Below are 22,518 nucleotides of genomic sequence, written 5' to 3' on the forward strand. Positions count from 1 at the left end.
TTTGATTGCTCATGCGAGCGAGTGACGTAGGGTTGCATGCGCCGTGCGCGCACAACGCTTGCAAAATGTTTTTGAAAGTGCGGAACTGCGGATGGTGTCAGTGCAAAGAAAAAAGTGAGCAAACCACACTTTTTTTCAGTTCACTGTCTCAAGCTGACAGCTTGCACAAGACTTATGCATATCTTTAAAATTGAATCTTATTACCCGGTTTTATTACAGTTTTGGATTCGGATAGTTTAGGATCCGAATCCTTCTGGATTCGGTATTCTGAATTGCCCATCCCTAGTTGTAGCATGCTGCATAGGAAACGAGCTACATTAGTGTGAATTTGAAACAGATATATTTTGAATAAACTACTTAAAATGAAAAAAAATTGAAATACCGGTAAGAGCAGGAGGTGCGCCGCATCCTTGCACCCTCTTACTCTACGCCTATGCATTTAACACACAACATTTATGAACACATTTATAAACTTATGAGGTTTACCCACACGAATCAATAGAATGAGGTGGATTGCATCACACAGTGGTAATACCCATTCACAACAAACCTTTTTTTTATGCGAATTGGCTAATGATATCAAAATGTCTGACAAGTGTATGCGATTAACTGATTTCGTTAGCATAAATAATATTTTCTTGTTCAAAACTATCGGTTCTATACTTCTATGGCTATGCAGCCTCAAAGGAATTCTATAGCTTGATTAAAGAATTCTCAAACTATTCTTTATGTATGGTAGGTAATTGTTGTACTTTTGATCACCAAGTACAGACTGTTTTCAAAAGCATTTTTTTATTTATAGGTGGTTAATAATGCATATTCTTGGTTTATAAAACTTAATCATAAAGTAAATAATGTTTTTCAGACAAAGATACAAGTAGAGGATTTTGTTTTTAAAATTATGTTTTGCTGCTTGCTTTGTGAGTAATTTAATTTAATTTTTATTATTAAAATGCTACGGACTATAAGACAAAGCTTTCGTCGGAAAAAACAACCAAGAGTTCCAGAAAGCAATCGACCACATCAATGGCAAAAAGATGAAGAGGCTGTCAAAGAAGCGAAGTGTAGTTTTCATGTCAAAGTACACAATTACTACAATTACTGTGCAATCGCCACATTTTGCCTGTTTTTTTGTTTTGTTTTTTTTCTTGGTAAAAGAAATGGATGACAACGATTGTACAATAGTTCCTGTACAATTGTATTAAGTCCTTGTACAATTGTATTAAGTCCTCAGTTTATAAACCCATTTACTTAATACAGTTATATAGTTCCAGTCAGAAATTATTCTATCCATTCTCATGTGGCAATAAAAAAAACAGTTTTTTAACTTGATATGCCCAATCAATGCTGATGAAGCAGATTGATGAAATTTGGTGAAATTGCAATTTACAGTTTTGCATTGCAATTTGTTCATATATTTGATCTTGTTGTTCTGCTGATGCAGTTTTTAATTTAACTGCTAACCAGTTGTGCGATTATTGAGCACAAGGCAATTGGTGCTCTATCTGAAATATACATATAGTATTCCTGTTTGAATTTACTTGATGAAATAGCAAAGGACACAGTATGGACTAACTTGAAAAAAAGCTTATCATATATAATAATATATAATATTCATACTGTGTATCTTAGCCTGCTTGTTATGCTTTTGCATGAAAACGGTTATTATTGTGTTGTTTATAAATAAAGAATTTTTTTAGTCAAGTGTAATTGCTTTAAAACTATGCCAAGGCAGTGCTGAATGTGCTGATTCAAAATTTTTCTATTTTGGTAATAACTTAGCCATTTTAGTTTTTTGTAATCACTAGCTCTGCTACCTGCATTGAGCACATTGTTTTGCATTTGCTATATACAATTTATTCTTGAAATATGTATAATAACATAGCATACTATATATATATAATAATAATATATACAGTTGTATATAATAATATATATAATATATATATATATATAATAATATATATAATAATATGTATAATAATATATAATAATAATATATATATACAGTTGGGGAACTGTTTATTTTGAAATTCGTGTTTGGGGGAATCACTATATACAATACATATTAAAAAGTAATTGAATCTTCTGTTTCCAGTATCTGGGCAGCGTCGAAGTCCAGGAATCGCGTGGCATGCATGTTTGTGAGCAAGCCGTAAAACAACTTAAATCTGTAAGTATGTGAATAGATTTAATATACATTTACTGACAGTGCAACAAATCACATTTGATAAAGATAGTTTTTAATTTATTGCTCAATTTTGCGAAAAGCATGGTGTATTGACTAATGACTATTGAGGTGACCAATATTTTGTATGTCGAGAAAAGGAAAAAAATATCTTCTGAGAGGTGTCATCGACCTCACAGCAATGCTTGATATTTATGACTTGGTCACATGTCTTGTAATACAAACGTTTTCACGCAAGTCAACGACAGACATTACATTTGTATATGTATATTTGTGGTGGAATGGTCACTTCAGATTATTGCTTGATTCTGTTGTATATTTTCAAATTACAAGCATTACATATTCCAGCAGTATTTGCATTGTTTTATGTCCGCTACCATTTAGGGTTGGAATGTGACGACAAAGTTACAACTCCCATGATCAGCATTTTGCCCTATTCTTAAGATTTGCCAAATTTAACAAAAAAAAATCAAACTAAATCAAACTTCTCATAAAAAAGCATAAAAAAGAAACTCAGTTTGTTTTAAAATTCTGGGAACTTTTGCTCAATTTATTTAAAATGAAGTCAAAATACATACAAATTGCATGATGTGTCATACTGAATACCACAAAATGTGAAGCAATTAAACCTATACATACAATTTATTAAATATTCACCAGGCTTATACAAGCCTTAAAGCAGCCGGCGGCCATCGCGGCCATGTCCGCTAAGTGGGTCTGCTACTATTCGGCGAGTCCGATTCGACTAGTCCGATTCGGCGAGTTCCCTATTCGGCGAGAGCCCTTTTCGGCGAGTGCCCTATTCGGCGAGTTTTTGAAATTTTTGAAAGGAAATTATCGTGTACGTAGCCTAATTATAATTGCCGTTTTTACATCGTTTTAACGTCGCTAAACGTTGAAATCGTGCAGAAAGGAATAAAAATAAAATGTTTGAACTATTAAATTAAAATTCGTCATGTCAGTTCAGTTATTTTTATTTCTGACCATCATATGAAAAACAATACACGTCAACATAGCAAAGGTAGAAGCGACAAAACGCGAACGTTAAAACGTGCTTGAATTCGTCATGTCAGTTCAGTTGTTTTTCTTTCTGATCATGATATCAAAAACAATACACGTCAACATAGCAAAGGTGTAGAAAAAGGTAGAAGCGACGATTTGTTCCAAGAACCCATTTAGCATAACATTTCATTTGTACTTTGATTCAACGTCTTAATACATTATCTTATAAATGCAACGTATCGTAGGGCTTCTGTGAATGTTTCTCAGTTTCAACGTATCCTAGTCAGCAAAAGCACCCTTTTCTACACGATTTCAACGTTTAGCGACGTTAAAACGATAGGCCACACATTTGGTTAGCCTTTTCATTCTGTTACTACAATGTAAAAATAAACTGTTAGGCTAACTGGGTTCTTGGAACAAACTTTTGCTGGTCGGGATAACTAGGCTACGGTAGCCTACCCGATAATTTCCTTTCAATCTAAGCTGTAGGAGTGTAGGTCACACATCTGTTGATCAACTAATCATTTTAACCATAGGCTCCACGCATATTTCCGCGTGGGAGCAACTTTTTATGCTGCATTGATACATAAAACAATAGATGAACTAGCGATCGGCAGCAGGAAAACATTTTTAAATGCAAACCGCAACAGCTTCGCAGTAAATAATCACTAGAACGAGTAGCGATGCTACAATCCCACCCCAGACAAAAAAATCTGTCATTTTTACGTTGATTTAACGTCTGCAGACGTTGAATCAATGTAAAAATGACTGATTTTGCTGCCTGTGACATAGCAAAAATCTACCATTTTGCGTCGATTCAATGTCATCAGATGTTGAATGCACCCAAAAACAACATAATTTGCTACGTTGACGCAGCGTGCGTTTAACTTAATGCGCTTGCAAATAGCCTCGCTGTCGCTTTCAAAAGTTGAAACCTCTGCAGAGAATTGTCGCGGCAGTGAATCGGTTGCTGTGAAAATGAACTTGAAGTCTCGGCCCGAGGTTACCACTAACCAACGTAACAAGGGCTGGTGCAAACCGCACTGCCCACAGTCGCACAAGCGGCATAATCAACACAACAATGGCCTCGCGCAAACTGCATGGCGCACACACGTCCGTTGCCATAGAAACCCGATCAAAGGCGGGGAATATGCGCATGTTTTGTTTCATCTGCAACACGAAAATGGGCATATTACAGCGAATTGAAACTTGAAAGCTGGTCAGCCATATGTTGCGATATTGTAGCGAAAAGGGAGCAATGTCAAGTCGAAAACTTAATCAAACGTCTCTCTGTAACTATTTTTCAAGGGTTGTTTACGGATGTCAGCAACTTTTAAATTTATTAAAGGTGACGTGCTGTTGAATTGCTGTAAACATGAATGATTTTACTTTCAACAGGTATATTTTCAAGCATGTGATCAAGTTAGTATTTTCATTCCATTTACAGTATACCTTTTAGTAAACCTTTTCGTCTCTTGTTTCATGCTCATAAATCTAGTTCGTTGCTAAACTTTATGTTGCGCTTAGCTTAAAGAGTCGCAGTCCATCAACCGCTAGCCAACGCAGACGCATAGCATGTGTTTTGGTCGAGCTTTGTTTATAATAATTAACGGTAGGTCGAACGTAGCGATAACTCCGAGTGTGGCAATAAAAGCAATCCTAGTGTGGCGACATAATTACGTCATCCATCTGCGTGACATTTCGCTGAATTTACGTTGCTGCTGATGAAACACGCTTTCACCCCCACGGCCAAAAAAATAGTTAGGCGCCTATGATTTTAACTATTCAAAAGTACTAACTTATAGACATAAACATGAGTTTTTTTGTAACATTTTCTTTGTTTTATTTTTCCTTCATATCTTAAATTTTTCTGAAGGTGATGCAACCTTGCCAAATTTCTTTCAACTCAATAACTTACTTCGGTCACAAGCACGTTTTAACGTTCACGTTTTGTCGCTTCTACCTTTGCTATGTTGACGTGTATTGTTTTTGATATGATGGTCAAAAATAAAAATAATTGAACTGACATGACGAATTTTAATTTAATAGTTCAAACATTTTATTTTTATTCCTTTCTGCACGATTTCAACGTTTAGCGACGTTAAAACGATGTAAAAACGGCAATTGCAATTAGGCTACGGTACCCGATAATTTCCTTTTAAAAATTTCAAAAACTCGCCGAATAGGGCACTCGCCGAAAAAGGCTCTCGCCGAATAGGGAACTCGCCGAATCGGACTAGTCGAATCGGACTCGCCGAATCGGACTCGCCGAAACGGGCCATTCCGCCGCTAAGTAGTGCTTGAATGACCGCCTGTGCTACCTCTTCCGTCGGCCAAGTTTGGCCGCCGGTTTCTTCTAGCCAATTATTTAATTTCGCAATAGAACGATCGTGGATTAAATGTCGAAAATATGTAGTATCAAAGAGTGACGCAGAATTAGGTCAGCGCATCATAGTCACTACTGTTGTATTGAATATATCCAGCTGCGATCACCAGCGCTGTAAGTCTTGTTTGCAATTCCCGATGTTTATTTTAACGAAGTGTTAATCCGAAGTGCTAATTTACATCGGCTGGCAATATTGTTGTTTTTATATCGATTCAATGTTGTCTGACATTGAATCATTGTTAAAAAGGAGAACTAGGTTAGTTGACATCCGTGGGTAAAAAACACGTGTCTTCATAGTTGAGAACGCTGTGGGTTAGTGACTTCACAGTTCACACCCTCAATGGTGACATCATAACGGAATAAATGGTCAGGTTTTATGAAAGGCGGTATGCAGTTGAAACAATTTACTGAGCTGCGAGCAGTTAAAACAATTTAGGGTCGTTAGATGGTCCCGCAATGCCGGATTACAATCCCGATAAAGCATTTAATGCGTGGTACAACGATTCTATTGCAGGACGTCGCCCAGACTTCAACAACGCTAAGTGATCATTTTAACATTGTTGCAAGTTTAATGCTATTTACTTGTGCTATCGTTATTGTATTTTGGCCTCCAAGCACACAGATTTGGCCGCCGAGAAGGAGCTCTCGGTATGCCACGGTGGCTGCCGGAAAAAAACACGAGTTTTAAGGCCTGCTTATAATTCAAGAAACAAATATATATATCGTTTAAAGTTTAAACTGTCTTTTGAAGCACAGTTTTGTTTTGATGGGATAGCTTAATTCTTATATTGTATATACTGGTTTCGTAGTACTGTATAGCTTTGGGAAAGAAGTACCGTACCAGTATAATTTTAACAATTCCATGAACATGTGACTGACAATAACTTAATAGGATTGAATAGCATTATTCAAAACAATTATTATATATACAATGCACTAACAGAATAACAATATAATATATTCAAACGTTTTTGGCAATATTTTTGTACAAATGTTTGTGTCATCATAATTTATATTTTTATTAGAAATAAAAAAGTACTTTAACCATATTATGTTTGCCCTGGGCAACTAATGTAGGTTTGATAATTACCAAGCTTCCAATGTTTTTAAACGTTTTGTGGCCTCTAGTTGGTAAAGTTTACCGAAGTCAAATAATCTCAGGATTGGAACTAGAAAAAGATAGACTATGCAAGATTGGGATTTCTGCTATCCCAACCCTACTACTGTTGTGGCATCTTTGTTGTGCACTGATATGTTGCATTTAGTTTTATGCTTTTATTTATACTTGATGCGTATTAGCACCAACATGATTACTATCTGCATGGTTTTTGTTGTATCAGGATTTGCGGAAGAAGCGTGTTCCACATTTCTTTGGACGGGTAAACAAGATGCATGTTGCATTGTGCATGAACAATTGAACATAGAGTACCATATTGTATGATGGACTGGCTAGACTAATCCTTTCATACTAATTCAACAATTTTTATTACTGACAAGTTAAATTGTCAAGCAACTTACACCTTACAGGCACCGACAATACTTAAGCAGTCAGCTTGGTGCAAGGAAAGAATATCATATTATATATATACTGTTACTGTAGCAGACAAAAGTATTAGCAGTTTTCATAGTGCTTGTGTAACTTTGAAAGCAATGCATTCAATGAGGGCTGGGTGTAGCACCATTTGTCATGAATCATTGCATAGGCGCACAGCATGGAAGATTGCAATTAGATGACAGCTTAAGAGAATTTCAATAATCAAACTATACATATATTACATACATATAGCATGAATCGTTTCAGGGTGGCTAGGTTACATAAATGATAGTGGAATTGTCGCTATTGGTCTACTGCTTTCCATGCTTCAGAACATGGCTGTATTTGCAACCGAATGCTTCTTTCATGTTTAAAATTTAAACAGTAGTTTTTCTTGTTGGTGTGGTGTGAACTGCAGTTGACGTGGTGTAAACTGTGAAGACTTGAAAATTTACATCCTTTGCAATAAATTCAACCCTTGTTTATGTGTGTTGCTGAATGCTGACAGTATCCCATTGTAGAACAAGGAACAAGCGATACAAACTTCCCTCATAAGTGCTTTAATAGTATGGGTCGAATTTCAACAGAATACTTTGCTCAAAAGTTTTTTTAAGACTAAAGGATTTCATGGTGGTTCAAGTACTACTACATTTTTCTAAACTTTAACAACTGCGGCACTCTTTGAGTCTTTGTATTGGTTGCACCATTAGCATGTTGTTTTCCTTTTTGTTTCCTAACAAAGTTTCATAAACCACTTTAATGTCTATTAATTTATTAAATGTTTGCTTCTAAGTTGCCTCGTGACTTTGCTTGTGGTTGTAATAGTCAAAAGGTAATTCTTTTTACAGTACAATATATTGTTTTACACATCATTGCTGTTTAAAGCAACACTTCGGGATTTATGTATGCCTAGAATAATGGTAATCTTGAACATTTGCATAGTAAGAATAGTTATGCAAAGTGACATTTCAAAAGAGCAGTTTTTTTATTTTAGAAATTTAAAAAAAAGCATTTGTTGAAACAGGTAAATTTTAAAAACAAAACAGTGTTTGTTTTTTGTTGACTTAGGTAATTTCTGAATTGGCATTACTAAATATAAGTACGTATTTCTATACTTGAACATCTAAGACCAATAGCATGTTATTCAAAGTTACTGTTACCATGATACCATGTCGCCTAGTACGTTCTGGTTAACAGAACCGTCATATTGATTTGTGCTTCGTGTGGATAGACGAATACTAAGAGAATGGTGTTATTTGACTTTTGAACAATCTCTGTATCGAAACTTTCAGTGGTGAAAATAACAGATGATTTGTTAAAACGAATTGTCTGTATCGGTAAGATGAGCAACTGATGCATCACAATCAGTGAAAAGTTCATTTTGAAGCATTTGTACAGCATTGAATGTAATTTTGTGGTCTTTTGCTTTCAACCCCATTACGACTTTTTCTACGCTTCCTGCCGTAGACGTTCGTTTCTTGCCGTGATTGACGGATACCTTGCCCCTTAACAAAGCTGAACCTTTCCACGGTGTTGTAGCTTCGTTTTCACTGATTTATTTAGTTATAAGAGTATATTCTTTGATGTTATTTCAGATTGGATTGCGCTTTAAACATTTCGGCATCAAATAGAAACTTTCAACAAGGTTTACTGAAATTGAAGCAAACACAACCTTGCATGTATAATACGTTTCTGGACACTTGTTTGTAAATTAGGTATTAAGGGATTCAAGTGTAGCCTACCTTTTTATTAACAAAAATACAGGCTACTTCCTACTTGTCATTAATATGCCTTTTGTGTTCGGTTGCACTCAAAAAGTTGAAGTTTTGAACAAGTGGTTATTGGATATGCTACTGGCAAAGAAGCCAAGCTTGACATCTTTAGTTCAACCCTGGTATTAATGGACCATTGCAACATGCTTCTGTGCGCTGTCGCCAGGCGTCGAACTAACATCCTCCTATCACTAAACATACATTTGACAACATGTCTGTTGTTGTCATATCCAAACTTATGTCGTGTACAGTGTACGTGTACTTAAGGCATAGAAGTCAATTTCCATTTACACCTTTTAAGCATGCCTTTAAGTGCCCTGCCAAAGACACAGCCACATGCTCTTGAGTGGTATTGGACCTGGGTTCTCACTGCTTGGCTATGTAGAGGACCACATGTCTTGCAATAATGCAGTCAAGTGTACAATGTTATGGAGTTGTAAGCTCAAACAGTTTTTGGTATGAAATGTTTTTCCAGAAAAATGCATACAGTAGGGTATATAATTACATAATACGGTATATATATATTTTGTAAATACTTCAAAAATACTTAGAAAAATACTCTCGCCTATTGTTTTGCCACAACTTACTAACATTTAACTAAATTCTAGGAGATTCATTACAAATTGTTTCACAATCAATTGCTTGTTGTTTTCACGGCAAAAAGTTTCCACTCTCACTGTAATTGATTTTGTTAAAGCAAAATGCTTGGTTAAACTGGGTGTAAAAAGCAGAAGATGAAATCCTGTAACGAACTAGTGCTTCAGAAATTTGAAAACTATACTGTTCTCCATCTTTCTGACTTTTTTTTCAAACCATTATGCAGTTATAGCAGAGCACCGTTTGGTGTGCTATAGGGCTAGGACCTAGCCGCTAGGTATATGTTTTACCACATGTTTGACTAATAAACCTTTCTTATTTGGGTTGTCCGTTGCATGAACCACTGCTGCATGGTTTTTCATTGACGTGGCACATAGTTTGCGGTCATTTTTGCATTGATTCAACGTGTACAGACTTTGAATCAATGTAAAAATATCAACTTTGCAAGTTGGGTGATATTCTGTGGTAAGATGATGAGGAAAGATGTGTAACTTGTGGTATGTTTTCAGCATAAAAAGAAGAAGATTCAAGCAGTTCTTTACGTCTCGCCTGATTCGCTGAGGGTCGTCGAAAACTCAACGAAAGCACTTCTGCTGGACCAAACCATAGAGAAAGTGTCATTCTGTGCACCAGACAGGAATTATGACAGAGCATTCTCTTACATATGCAGAGATGGAACGACTAAGCGATGGTTATGCCATTCCTTCTTCGCCGTAAAAGAATCGGTTAGTAACGCACACACAGGTTGCATGGATTATTACGTTGTACATTTCCATACTCGGCAAATGCATTAAGTATGTTCCGCTAGGCATAATGTGTTGTGCGATTTCCTGCAGATAATCTATTTCACCAGTTGGTAAATGCCTTGTACAATTATAATATATACGTATCAATCACTCTACACTTTACCACTCGGCATCTCTTTCAAATTGTATAAATTTGTCTTTATGAAGTAATTGGATAAGTTTATCAGCTGGAACGTTGTGATGAAACGCTTTTTTCGTTAATTGATCATCTTTTGTCGTTTACAAAATGCAGCTGTTGATAATGCTGATGTTTCTTTTCTCTATGATTAGAAAGATTAAGTTTTTGTGCAAAAGTTGTAAATCATTTCTGGGATATCCAGGCCCACGAACATTCAGTATGGTATGAACTAATAACCTTTGAACGCACGCGTCTTTTCTTTTTGACTGTGGCAAAATCGTTGAGCCGTGACGGTCATGCAGTCGAAAGAGCCAGCTCAGTGACAAAGCTGCTTCGTAGTGATGTTTGCTCTGCGATGTAATCACAGCTCAATACTGAAAAACAAACTAAACATAATGTGTTGTAATCACTTGTGGTAATGACGTAGTGGTGCTGTCTTTAACTGAGAGTGGCTCCTAAAAACGATGCCAATTGTGTGTTAACATTTTATTAAAGTTTTAAAAATGTATGTGCAGTGGAATACATATCAGAAAACGCATTTGCAGACCACAAAATGTACTCAAATGTATCTGAACGAATGTAAGTTTTGATGCACCGATAAGGCTTTTCGAAATTGCCTGGTTGCTTTTGGAATCGTAGGAAGCTCGTGCTGCCTTGCACGTTGATTTGGTTGCAAGACCAGACTCCAGAAGCGCAACATCCGTTGTACTGTTGAAATGACTAGAAACAAATTACACGTAATTTTTTTGACTTTTTGCAAGAAAATGAGCAAGATTTTTTTAGCATCTCTAGTAAAATTTTCGTGTGAATTCGTTCACATTAATGCTGGCTCATTGTTCTAAAAGCATATGGTCGCTTGGCCTTTCACATTGCGCAGGACCAAGTTTAAGATTTTTCGTGCTTGCATAAAATAGTTTTTTCGTTATCTGATACCGTGACTTTTAAACGTCAATTTTATCCCACTGGATTTTGTGAACAAAAGTTTTGGACTATGTCCAATGCCAACCAGTTTTTCTTCGGAGTTTCTTGTTTCATCGATACTTTTGTTGATAATTTGTTGCATCTTTCTCTATCCTGTCTTAGAAAGCGGGAGTACCTTTTGATATAAAAGTACCACCATAAAGGGTCCCATTGAACCAACATTAGGGTCCCATTGAACCAACATGATTCGGTGTACTAGGGTCCCATTGAACCAACATGATTCGGTGTAGAGCTCACCAACAAGTTGTTTGATTGGGTAATATTAACCACCTTGTGCATAAAACTGTGGTGTTATGACTTATGAACGAAAAGTTAAAAGTATATTTCATTGAATGAAAAGCATTTCAGCTTTAAGTGTCCTGCCAAAGACACAGCCGCATGCTCTTGAGCGCTATCGAACCGGCGCCCTTTCGATTGCCGTTCCAGAGCTCTCACCACTCGGCTATGCAGCCGAAATTATTGGTTGAAACACAGGTTCTTTTCGCAAACTTTCAAATGGCATGGCGAAAATCCACGCACGTTAAATGTTACCCCGCTCTTTGCTCGTGGGTTTCGATTTCATTTCGAAATAATCAGGGAATGAATTTGCCCAAATTTCTTAACCAAGACAAAGCAACTTTTCAACGAAACGAAATTTCGTTTCGTTTTGATCAACCTTCACTTACTGTTAACGAAACCTCTTCATCACCAGGGCGAGCGGTTAAGCCACGCGGTGGGGTGTGCCTTCGCCGCGTGCTTGGAAAAGAAGCAGAAGCGAGAGAAGGAAACTGGCGTCACTGTGACGTATGACAAGAACCGCACGACCTTCACAAGAGAGGGATCGTTTCGCGTTCAAACACTCACGGAGCAACAAGAGAAAGCAAATGCAGCTAAAACAGGTGAAAACCTAAATAAATCTGTTTGTATATTATCACCTACTCGGCGGTGTGCTTCAATCAACTTCCTATTTTTTCGATTTATGTTCTCATTGAAAGCTACATATTCTTATTATTTGTTTGAACGTATTCAGTATATATACTTTTCGTGCAAAGGTACCATACCAATAGTGTATGCAATGTTGTATTCTGTCTTGATGGTTAGAGAAGCTGCGCATTTCTCAATTCATCTCCGGGAAGTGAGTTCAAGTATCACATAGCTAAAACTGACCTTTAATTTACTACACAGCTGATCCCGCGCAAGTTCATGCCCAAGTTCATAATCCGAGCGCGGTGCCCCGCCCCCACGCTCCTCTTCATCTCATCAGGCAAGCTTCTATGAGGTATGTACAATTGACTGGAATTGAAACTGTATTCATTTTTTTTTTGAGAGTTGGCTAATGGCAATACTGTACTGTATTACCACAGGCAGGCAACGCACAACAACACAACAAGATTGAGCATTATGAGAATATATTTTACATATTTACAAGTAGTTTTATCAGTCGAACGTTTTCGGCTTTGCCTAAGCCCTCATCAGAAATCTGAAAATATTTGTAAGGCGTGCAATAAATTTCAGCTTTTTTATTAACGTAACCAGCTAACTGACTAAATAGCGAGAAGTACGCAGCGAACGAAGGCAATCGTGTGGAAAACTGACTTCAGTTTCACTTCGAACAGTTTTCCACATTGCGGAAAGTGCCTTACCTCTCTGGTATAAATTATAACTTACTTAGTTTTTTTTTTTTGTTCTGGCCTCGGGGAAGTAAAGTGGTAGCGTGGTCTCAAAATGTTGTTTTTGGTATTTAAGCTGCTGGTTTTGCATTAAAATAAAGTTATTAGATGTCCAATCAACGTAGGCTGAGTTTTTGATCGTTTTTATGTTGTCACAGGCCATTCGGGACCAAGAAAGGCGAAGACCCAGAGTTGAACACCCCATTCAAGCGCAACTACTCGGTGCAAGTGAACAAACTGCCGTCTACGATCAACCGACAGAACATTCAAGTTATGAATCCGGGTTAGAAGCCAGCCAGAAAATCAATCATTTTTGCATCGATTCAACGTTTACAGACATTCTGGCGCAGCGGATAAGGTGTTGGCTTTCCGATCATGCAATCCTGGTTCGACTTTCGGCTTAAGCTGGTTGTTGATAAATACCGCTCACCTTTACCCAAAAGTGTAATAGATTGGGTGGGCGTAGTTGCCCTGGGAAAGGCGGCCGAAAAGGAACTGGCCGCCCTATTCTCGTTAGTGCTAGAGGCCTAGTATTATCAGAACCTTATCTTCTCATTCCCCGCTGGTTGGATTGAAGCATTGGGCCTCCATTACCTCTACAGACGTTAAAACATCTGTAGTTATAACCTGAACCTGATCTTCTGACACTCTGATAAGTTTGTGCAAATTCATCCAAGTTTGTGCAAATTCATTTTATGATGTCATTGTTGTCTAATATTTTTCTTGACTTTCAGTTCCAGAGCTGGATGAACCATTCGACGCAAACAACTCCCAATCACAAACTACCAATATGTTCACCCACAAGGATGACCCGTTCGCTAAAGCTCCCATGCCCAAGCTCGGCTCTGTATCCACGCCAAAACCAGGTACTCTAACTTCCTATTGGTAACAAAGTCATGGGACAGTTTGTCACTTGTTCTTGCTGACCTAACAAAAATTGGGTGATTAAAACCAGGAGTTTGAAGTCGGGCAAAAAGTATGCGAATCCGACTCCTCGGATTATAACTGGCCGACTCCGGAGACGCCAAAATTCCTTCGACTCCACAGCCTTTAATAAAACTATGGAAGTATGACATTGTGTCTTCTGATCAATTTAAACCAACCTAGAGCGTGTTTAGTGTTTAGCCAATCTTTAGTCTACTTGGATTCAGAAGCTTATGATTCTAGTCCGTAAAGTCATTGCTACACTATGGATTGTTTGTTGCTGTTTTTTGCCAAGCTTTACCGCGTATCCATACGTTGTCTGCACTGATGCGGCAAAGCCTGATTATATCTAATTGCCAGAACTATCTGATGCAATTGAAGCATGTGGTTTTGGACTTGGTTTTCTATGAACTTCAATGATTCTATTTTGTAGTTTTGTGTGAACATTATGAGGTGGCATCTCAAGCAGTGGATTAACGTTGATGAGACGTTGCATGAGTGACATATTTGAAGAATAGACGTTTCTCTGTCTTGAATAGATTAGATACATGAATTTGCACGGGCTCTGTTTGCCATAAACTTCCCAAGGAGAATTCAAACTTATTAGGGGCAAGTGTTTTATAACCAGGTAGTCTTTCTATTGCTACAAGCAACTTATTAACCCTCTGACGTTTCAAAGTGATGTCTTTATTGAAGCGATACATAGAGATAGACATATCAAATATAATTATTACTTTATAAAACCTCTACAGCTTGTTTCACCCTAAAATGGAGATCATCGGAAGGTCCTTACTCAAATAGATCCCCCTATTAGGATAAAACAGGCTGTAGAGGTTTTAGAAAGTAAGAACTATATTTGATGTAATTTGCTCTGCTTGACTTTTTTGCTTGGCATTGAGTACTTTGCAGTATTAATATTTTTGACCACTCTTTGTAGTATTTTTTAGAGATAGACGTACATATAACGTACAGTACTGCTGACAGTGCACACCGTTTCGGCCTTCCGGCCTACTCGGTGCAGTAGGTACACTGGGTATGGCCACTAGTGATGCAAGCCGCGCCGCGCCGCGTACGCGGCCGCTTTTGACTTTTTCGCCGCGTGCCGCGCCGCGCCGCGTGGAAGGTTGAAATGACAAAGCCGCGCCGCGCCGCTTGCCGCGTAAACTTTCAAGAAATTAATTTTTCGTAAACGTAAACTTTCAAGAAATTAAACTTTCGTAAACGTAAACTTTCAACTTTTCAAGAATCAGCTATGAAACTTCAAATTTAAATTGGAAACACGGATCAGTTATTTTTCCCTTCGGAAACCCTAAGATGGAAAGCTATGCAAATGCAAATTGCAAATGGCTTGCAGTTGACAGGGTTTTAGGGCTTGCTTGTCAGGGAAGCTGTACGAATGTTTTTGGTTAGTAGCCTAGCTGATAAGCTCAGTTACCAGGCTATAGGCCTAGCGCAACTACCGCATTATTTACTATATCAGTTAGCCCAGTGAGTTCAGGCTATAAGTTTTACTCTTGTGTGTGTAGTTCATATAGCCACTGGCATTATAATTGCATTATTGCTTACAAAAAGTGTTCAAAAGTCCTGATACTGGATCCAGGAACATTCTATTTGTCTTAGTTTGTATTATGTCTTAGAACTTAGATGCATTGCTGATAAGAGAATATGATCTGGTTAGCCTGGCCAATTAGTGCACAACTGTATTGGTACTAGGTTACCAGTTATATGCCATGGATGCTTTTTCCTACAATTGACTTTCTAAACAATAACTCGTTAAAATATTTTTTTTTAATTTTGTAATTTGCGGTGTGCGGTGCGGTGCAGTGTCAAAGTTCCAGATAAATTGCGGTGTGCGGTGCGGTGCGCGGATAGATGAGTCAGTTGCGGTGCGGTGTGCGGATAAAAATTTTGGGTTCGCTGCATCTCTAATGGCCACGGAGATATATACCCGTAACCTCCGTGGGACGTTTTCTCATTTGTGGAACCCAAGCTCCAAAAAATAGTACTACCGCCAACCTTGCCAAAGTGCTCAAACTGCAAGCAGTGAGCTTTGCGCAATGCACAGCAACATAGCCTACCTCCAGTAAAGTGCTCAATCGGCATAAGCCAAGAGCGTCCATTACTTTCCCAGTTCCATGTTTACAGTTCAATGCCTAATTAGGGAGTTTCCTCCTTTGTTGAGCTAACTGATTTCCCAAGGCTGATGATTTTGTTTAATTTAGTGAAGTGATTCCCAACAACAACAATATATATAAAGAAAGCAATAAAGCAAATGACATTTCTATGTCTACTGTTCATGTAGAATGGACTCAAGTTGATCTTAAATTATATTTAACATTCTAAAATTCATTACAATTGAATTGAAATTAAAATTTTCTTATTGATTCATTTATCGAACATCCTTGTAGCTGCGGCCGCACAGAGCTTCTATCAAACCGCATGCTAGTGGAGATGAACTGCTACATGACTGGTACATTACGAATCGATACCGTGCACATCACGCTATCATGTTCACTCCAGTTTGTCTTTCCTGATTTTGTCAGCGACAAGAGATGCCGTAGTTGTTGATTATATCCGCCCCGTTAGCTCAGTGGTTACCAGCCCGACTCAAGCGGCGCTGGTTTGGATCTCGGGGTGTGCGCTTCAGCAACGCATTTCAGGATTGTTCTCCATTCAGGGGTACCAAGTAGTTGGAATAATTTTCCGGCAGCAACAATCGGATACTTCGCTCTGTTAGTCTCGGCATGCGTCAGTGATTCAAAGCCTCTACGAGTATGCGAAACTGCTGGGATCAAGCTCTCTAAGAAGCTTTCCCTGTCCGAGGATAAAAATCATGTCAATTAATATCAGCTCCACAAGAATAGTGACACGTTTCGCTTTGTACATTTATGTCATTCGACAACCCGTGTTATTAAATTTGCCACACCAGGTACACATTGAATATTTTACATGCTGTATAGTCAAGCTGGCTTCAGTTATCAGTATAGAAACTGCTTGGTCTATGGTGGCTGCAGTAATTTTCTGAGAAACAAAAACAACTTCGGTTAGCTGGAATTCCTCTCGATTACGCTTCACTAAATATACATGCCGCATAGTTTGACTTGAAACTGCTATGCAACAAAGCCCCCTTCAGAGTATCGAGCAGTGCTTTAGTATCATAGGTCTACCAAACAAGGGACAAATAGATGATGATGCTCTAGTACAGTGGTTCCCAACCTTTTTGTTGTCACGGACCCCTTTAGACAAATTATTAATTCTGCTGACCCCTACTTAAATTTTGCCTGAAACTCAACATACTATTGACTATTTGACTATTGTAATAACTATGCTAGTCAACTACTGTGCTGTGTCATGCATTGCCACTATGACTCCTGCGGCAAATATCAGGTTAAACAGTTGCTCAAATAAGAAAATGAATGAATTGTTCAAGAAATGTCAGCAGTATTTAAATACTATGGTGACCCAAAGTGCCATGCCGAAACTTTTTCAACGTAACCAAATTTAATGAGAGAAATGAAAGTAAAAAATCGCTTTTCCTTTTTTTTTTTCTTCAAAATTCTTCAAGGTAATCACGGACCCCCAAATGCTTTCTCACGGACTCCAAATTGGGAACCACTGCTCTAGTATCATAGGCAGTCGCAATCTCGTATCTTTCTGGGCGGTTTCTGTCGAATATTTGAATTTCTTGAATGTATCTTAGCTGATAAATCTGTCCTTGTTTAATTGGTTGAACATCTATTCTTTGTGTGTTGGCATCTTGTTCAATACTTTTACTTTAACCCGCTATTTTACCGATAAGTGTAACGTTTGCATACTGCTCTATCTGCCACGTCTATCGGAAACTATCCATCGTTTGTGGTCTCAAGGCAATGCCCGGTGGCTGCAGGTTCACATTATGTGTCAAGGAAATCAATCTTCAGGTTTGCCTTCAAGCAATTTTTTAAGTATCTTGCCAAAGACTTAACTGCGCACTCTCGTTCGGTGTCGAACTGATGCTCTTCGGAGCCCTGTGTTTGGATTGCCATCGCTTGGGTGAACACTGAACAGCCGAGTTTTTTTATCGTCTTCACTTTTACGCTTTCGCGTGTAGCCTGCGTTTTAATGGTTCTATTGTGAAAAACTGATGATTTTCGTTTTAGTGGCATCAAACTGCCCCATTGCCTGCTTTTTAACTTTCATTTAAACCTTTCATTTTCCAGCCAACGGATACAATGAGATTCTAAAGCCTACTTCACTTCCGGTTAACAATCAGCAATCAGCTGCGCTCGCGCTCCAGCAAGCGGGATTTACTGGGGCAAGTTCCCCTGTGCGCGATACAAACCCCTGGGCAGCGGACGCGAGACAGCAGCAACCTGCCATGGGAGATCCTGGAAGCGCCGTGATGACACGACATCAGAGGACTCCATCAGAGGCAGATCGGTGGCTCAATTCCGTCCAGCAACAAACAGGAGCCATGCCCACGTCGACAAACACCGGTTTTTCATCAATGACACCACAAAACCTCCCTTTCAACTGGAGCAAAAACAATGGACAAGGCTTTCAAGTGAATTTATAACTTTTAGTTTTTCTTTATCGATTCTTTAAAAGAGAAAAGTATTCCATTATATTTTTAGCCATTCTTTAATTGCAATTTTATGTCAGTCCTTATTGGTGCATTTTCATCGCTAGATGGGGTGCTGCGTGGTGTGTTGTCGTCAATCAATGTGTTCAAATTAATTTTTTCTTACCCGTCTAGCTATTTACTTGTCTACTTTTATAGTAAGCTGAAGAATAACAGACATCAAACCAACCGTTTTTTACATTGATTCAACGTCTGCAGAGGTTGAATCAATGTAAAACATGGTTGATTTGTTGTCTAGAATAACACTTCTCATGACGCTGGTATTGTATATAGTTTCTACTAGTAATGGCTTCACATACCCAGTTTGCAAATCAGTAATTTTTGCGTTGTTTCAACGTCTGCAGACGTTAAATCATTGTTATAAATGACTGATTTGCTGGCTGTGTGATTTGTATGCTACTTTTATGCGTCTTAATGTACGAAATGTCTGTGCTTACGCATTCTCTATGATTCTTTTTGCTTTTGTCAACGTTCAATTCAGCTTCAATCAAACACCGACGTGGTCCGTTGGCTGGATATCGCGAGACGCCGTTAATGAAACTTTTCTATCTGATCTCTTTCAAACCTAATTTGTCATAAACTGTCGCAGTGTTTTCATGCAACGTAAAATTGCTAATATGTTATAAAACTTTACTCGCCTTAAATGGACGTATGTTTTCTTTTTATAAGTTTCGCTAGTGGGAGGCCACAGTTAATCACTGACTGTGAGGAACAACTTATGACAAAATTCTAATATTTTTGTGCCAGCGTTTTCTAAGCCAGCAAAGGTAACCCATTTTACATTTAAACGTTTGACAACGTTAAAACGACTCAAGACAACAACTTTTGGTATCTAAGGTTGCAAACATCGGTAATCAAGCATCTCTAAATCCAAAGTAATAATAATAACAGCATTTATATAGCGCCGCATCCAGAGTGCAAACTATGCTCCTGTGTGCTGTACGTGACGATGGTGGTAAAATAATGTGGTACTTCCAGTCAAAATGTGTAGAGAAATATGTTTTTTGACCCACAAGTCAGTTGGAGAGCTTTAGCTTCACGTCGTCGTCGTCGTTTTCATATGTTTTCAAGTGAGTTTTCAATTTGAAGAAGATTGTTTGTAACCCCAGCGACATTTTACTCTTAATAATCTGCAACAAATAGGGTAGTGCGACGTCGCTTGTATGCATTGCATATGCAAAACGGATGTACGATCATTTTTGTTGGTCCTTGTAGGTATTTCTTTTAAAACTAATTTGACAACCCTTTGAATGACGTCACTCATTTTTCATATATCTTAATTTGTTGTTTGCTTGGCTCAACATTAAACTTCAAAATATTTTTCTTTTTCAAAAAATATCCACCTTATAGTTTTTTAAGTGCTGGTAGCGACAAAAATTTAAGGTAGATACTTTTTTTGTGCTTATACCTCCAGTACATGTGCTAAAAACTTTGGAGTGTCCTGTTTTAAATCAAGGTTCACCGGTTTTTAATAAATCACCGGTTTAAATTCATTGTGAGGTTACGGTGATGTCCACAGCTGTTGGTGGAAATGAACTTCTGAATAAGCTATCTTTCTTTACATTGATCCAACGTTTGCAGACGTTGAATCAATGTAAAACTTGTCTGATATGCTGACTGGGAGGTACCTAAGTTGGTATTGTTGCGCCACCCGTGTGTGAACATTTTGCTTCCCCTGCTTGTTAGTTAATCGTTTCCACGCTGATACAACGTCTGCAGTTGCTTTGGGGGCTTTTTTTATGTATATTTCGATCAGCTAATACTAATCATGCAAACTAACTTCTCTGAGCAACGTTTACTAATTCATTTTACACTTCTTACTTTTGTGACATGCTTGTTATTGTAACTTACCCCATATCTGTCAGCTAAGCACAGATTATTCAAACTTCAAGCCACTAGAAAATTACTATAATATAATTTTTCAAATTTTGTGTCAGTTTCGTAGGCTTCCTTTAGGTTTAGAAAGAACGGGTTTGCCGGTGGTGAGAGTACAAATATGGCTTCCACTCTCCAACACCAGCTTTACACGACAATCCTGCTTTTTGTGGGGTATCACAAAAAGCAGGATTGTCGAGTCCTCATTACTTTTTGCCGAGAAATACTTATTTTTTTCATACACACTATTAAAAACCATGGCCAATTTAAAATTTTTCATTTTACTATATCGGTGCGAATTTTCTTGGTACCTTTCCGAACGGTGACGCTTGATTCCATTATTCATCACAGAACGATTCAAGGTTTTTGTATTTTACTGTAATTTAGAACAATTCAACATTCATCCAATGTACGACTTTCATCGATGCGTGATTTGTGTTTGAATGGTACTTTCTCTGCGAACTATAAACTCTGTGCTTGTATACTTCACACAAAGATCCCAGACATCAAATTAACCGTTTTTTACATTGATTCAACGTTGAATCAATGTAAAAAAAGGTTGATTTACTGTGTGGAAATTGATGTCTCACAAATGAGCATTGTTAAAATCTGCTGATCTTGTTAATTTTTGCATGCCGCTATTTTCGATTAAAAATGCTTCGTTTGTATCGTCTTGCCTGAAACTGGAAAAAGATTGTTTTCCCCGAAAACCTTCCCGATCTGCAAAAAGTCTCACCTTTTAACATTGCGTTTTCTGTTTTACCCTCCCGTACGCTTCTTGCTGGTGTAATTTCATTTGATGTTTTTATAAAAAAAAATTTGGAAAAATATATTGGGCCCCAATTTGTGACTAAATGCTTCTGGCGTTTAAATTTGTGTTGATCTCAAAATGCCCCAATTTGCTTTAGTCCTCTTTTGCTTGACTTGTAATGTAGCTGATTTTGCAAGTTACGTTGCAATCATTTCTGAGCGTTGAAAATACAGCAAACTAATTTTTATTTTGTATTTTGAAAAGAGATAGATTAAATCAGGAAGTAGCCTACATGCAACTGTGAATGCCACAGGTTGTGTTGTAGCTTTTCCATCTGTTTATACGATTCTCTTGTTCCCTGTATTGCAAGTGTTGGTTTGGTTGGTTGGTTTTTGAATCTTTATCCTCGGACTGACAAAGCCTTGATTGGTTATTTCTGGTAGTTTCGCATACTTGTAGAGGCTCTTGACGCAGGGCCGGTCACCAACGAATGTCTATTCCGTTTGGTGGCATTTCTCCATGCCACCCGATCCTGATGATCGACGAGACGAGATCTTACAACCGCAGGTCATCCCGGACGTTAAATGCTTGATTTTTCCCTCAGATTAAGAAAGTCTTTTGAAAGCTTAATCCTGGCAGTTTTGCATTGGCCTGCCCTACTGGTAGTGAAGAATTTGAACCACTTACGAAGGCTTGTCAGTGAGATCGACAGAGTGAAGTTTCTGTTTGTTCAGTTTGTTTTTAATTCTGACCATCCATCACAACGGCGAGCAACATATGCCAAACATGATCGAGGTTTAGAAAAAGGTTGACGCCACAAAACAGGAACGTTACATTCTTTGATACCAAAACAGGATAGCCTAAAACCAGTTTAAAATTTGGCATTGTCGTAACGCCGTAAGTTTTGTCTAAATTCTTCCATCCACTCAGTGCCGCTGAACAGAGAGCAACTACCCGCCAGCAATAGGCTACAGTTAAAATTCAAAGGGAGCTCATTTTTACCAGCACTCCACCAGCTTAGCGGCTAGATAGAAGAACTGTGAGAAGATAGTGAAGACGTAACGGTCATTGATAAGAAACAGCAATTGTCGGCAGCAATGGCGAGTGGTTAGCGCGTTGGGCTCACAGTCGAAAGCCTGCATGTTCGACTCCAGCCACCCGCACTTGCTGTTGTTTCTCTGGGCAAGAAACTTTACGATAATTGCCTCTACCCAGTGATCGATTTCGAGTAATGGGTAGTACCAAATTTAAGTCATAAGTAAAGTAGACAACCGGAAACAGACATTGCAGTCGGCTGCAGCGTGGGTCAGGTGT

The 22,518-nt window shown here is 38.1% G+C and overlaps 1 protein-coding gene across 2 annotated transcripts; it reads left to right on the top strand.

Moving 5' to 3' along the window:
* Nucleotides 1-872: 872 nt before the first annotated feature.
* On the top strand, nt 873-21,445 carry LOC145783818 (protein numb homolog). 2 transcript variants are annotated; one of them, XM_082595610.1, is made up of 9 exons: nt 873-1,081; nt 2,099-2,173; nt 6,917-6,955; nt 9,989-10,204; nt 12,076-12,262; nt 12,549-12,642; nt 13,192-13,316; nt 13,768-13,899; nt 18,157-21,445. In XM_082595610.1, exons 1-9 carry the CDS (start codon nt 953-955, stop codon nt 18,510-18,512), a joined length of 1,353 nt encoding a protein of 450 aa, XP_082451736.1. In that variant the 5' UTR covers nt 873-952; the 3' UTR covers nt 18,513-21,445. The 2 variants fall into 2 exon arrangements, with proteins under 2 accessions (XP_082451736.1, XP_082451737.1); XM_082595611.1 differs by lacking the exon at nt 6,917-6,955.
* The last annotated feature ends 1,073 nt before the right edge of the window (nt 21,446-22,518 follow it).

Source organism: Aplidium turbinatum, chromosome 1 (assembly GCF_918807975.1).
Source record: "Aplidium turbinatum chromosome 1, kaAplTurb1.1, whole genome shotgun sequence".
Classification (NCBI taxonomy): domain Eukaryota; kingdom Metazoa; phylum Chordata; class Ascidiacea; order Aplousobranchia; family Polyclinidae; genus Aplidium; species Aplidium turbinatum.

Excerpts from the sequence above, each read along its gene's own strand:
- LOC145783818 (XM_082595610.1), top strand. The coding sequence starts at position 953 with ATGCTACGGACTATAAGACAAAGCTTTCGTCGGAAAAAACAACCAAGA. Across the intron at positions 6,956-9,988 it reads TTCCACATTTCTTTGGACGG|CATAAAAAGAAGAAGATTCA; the intron begins GTAAACAAGATG and ends GTATGTTTTCAG. Across the intron at positions 12,263-12,548 it reads AGCAAATGCAGCTAAAACAG|CTGATCCCGCGCAAGTTCAT; the intron begins GTGAAAACCTAA and ends TTTACTACACAG.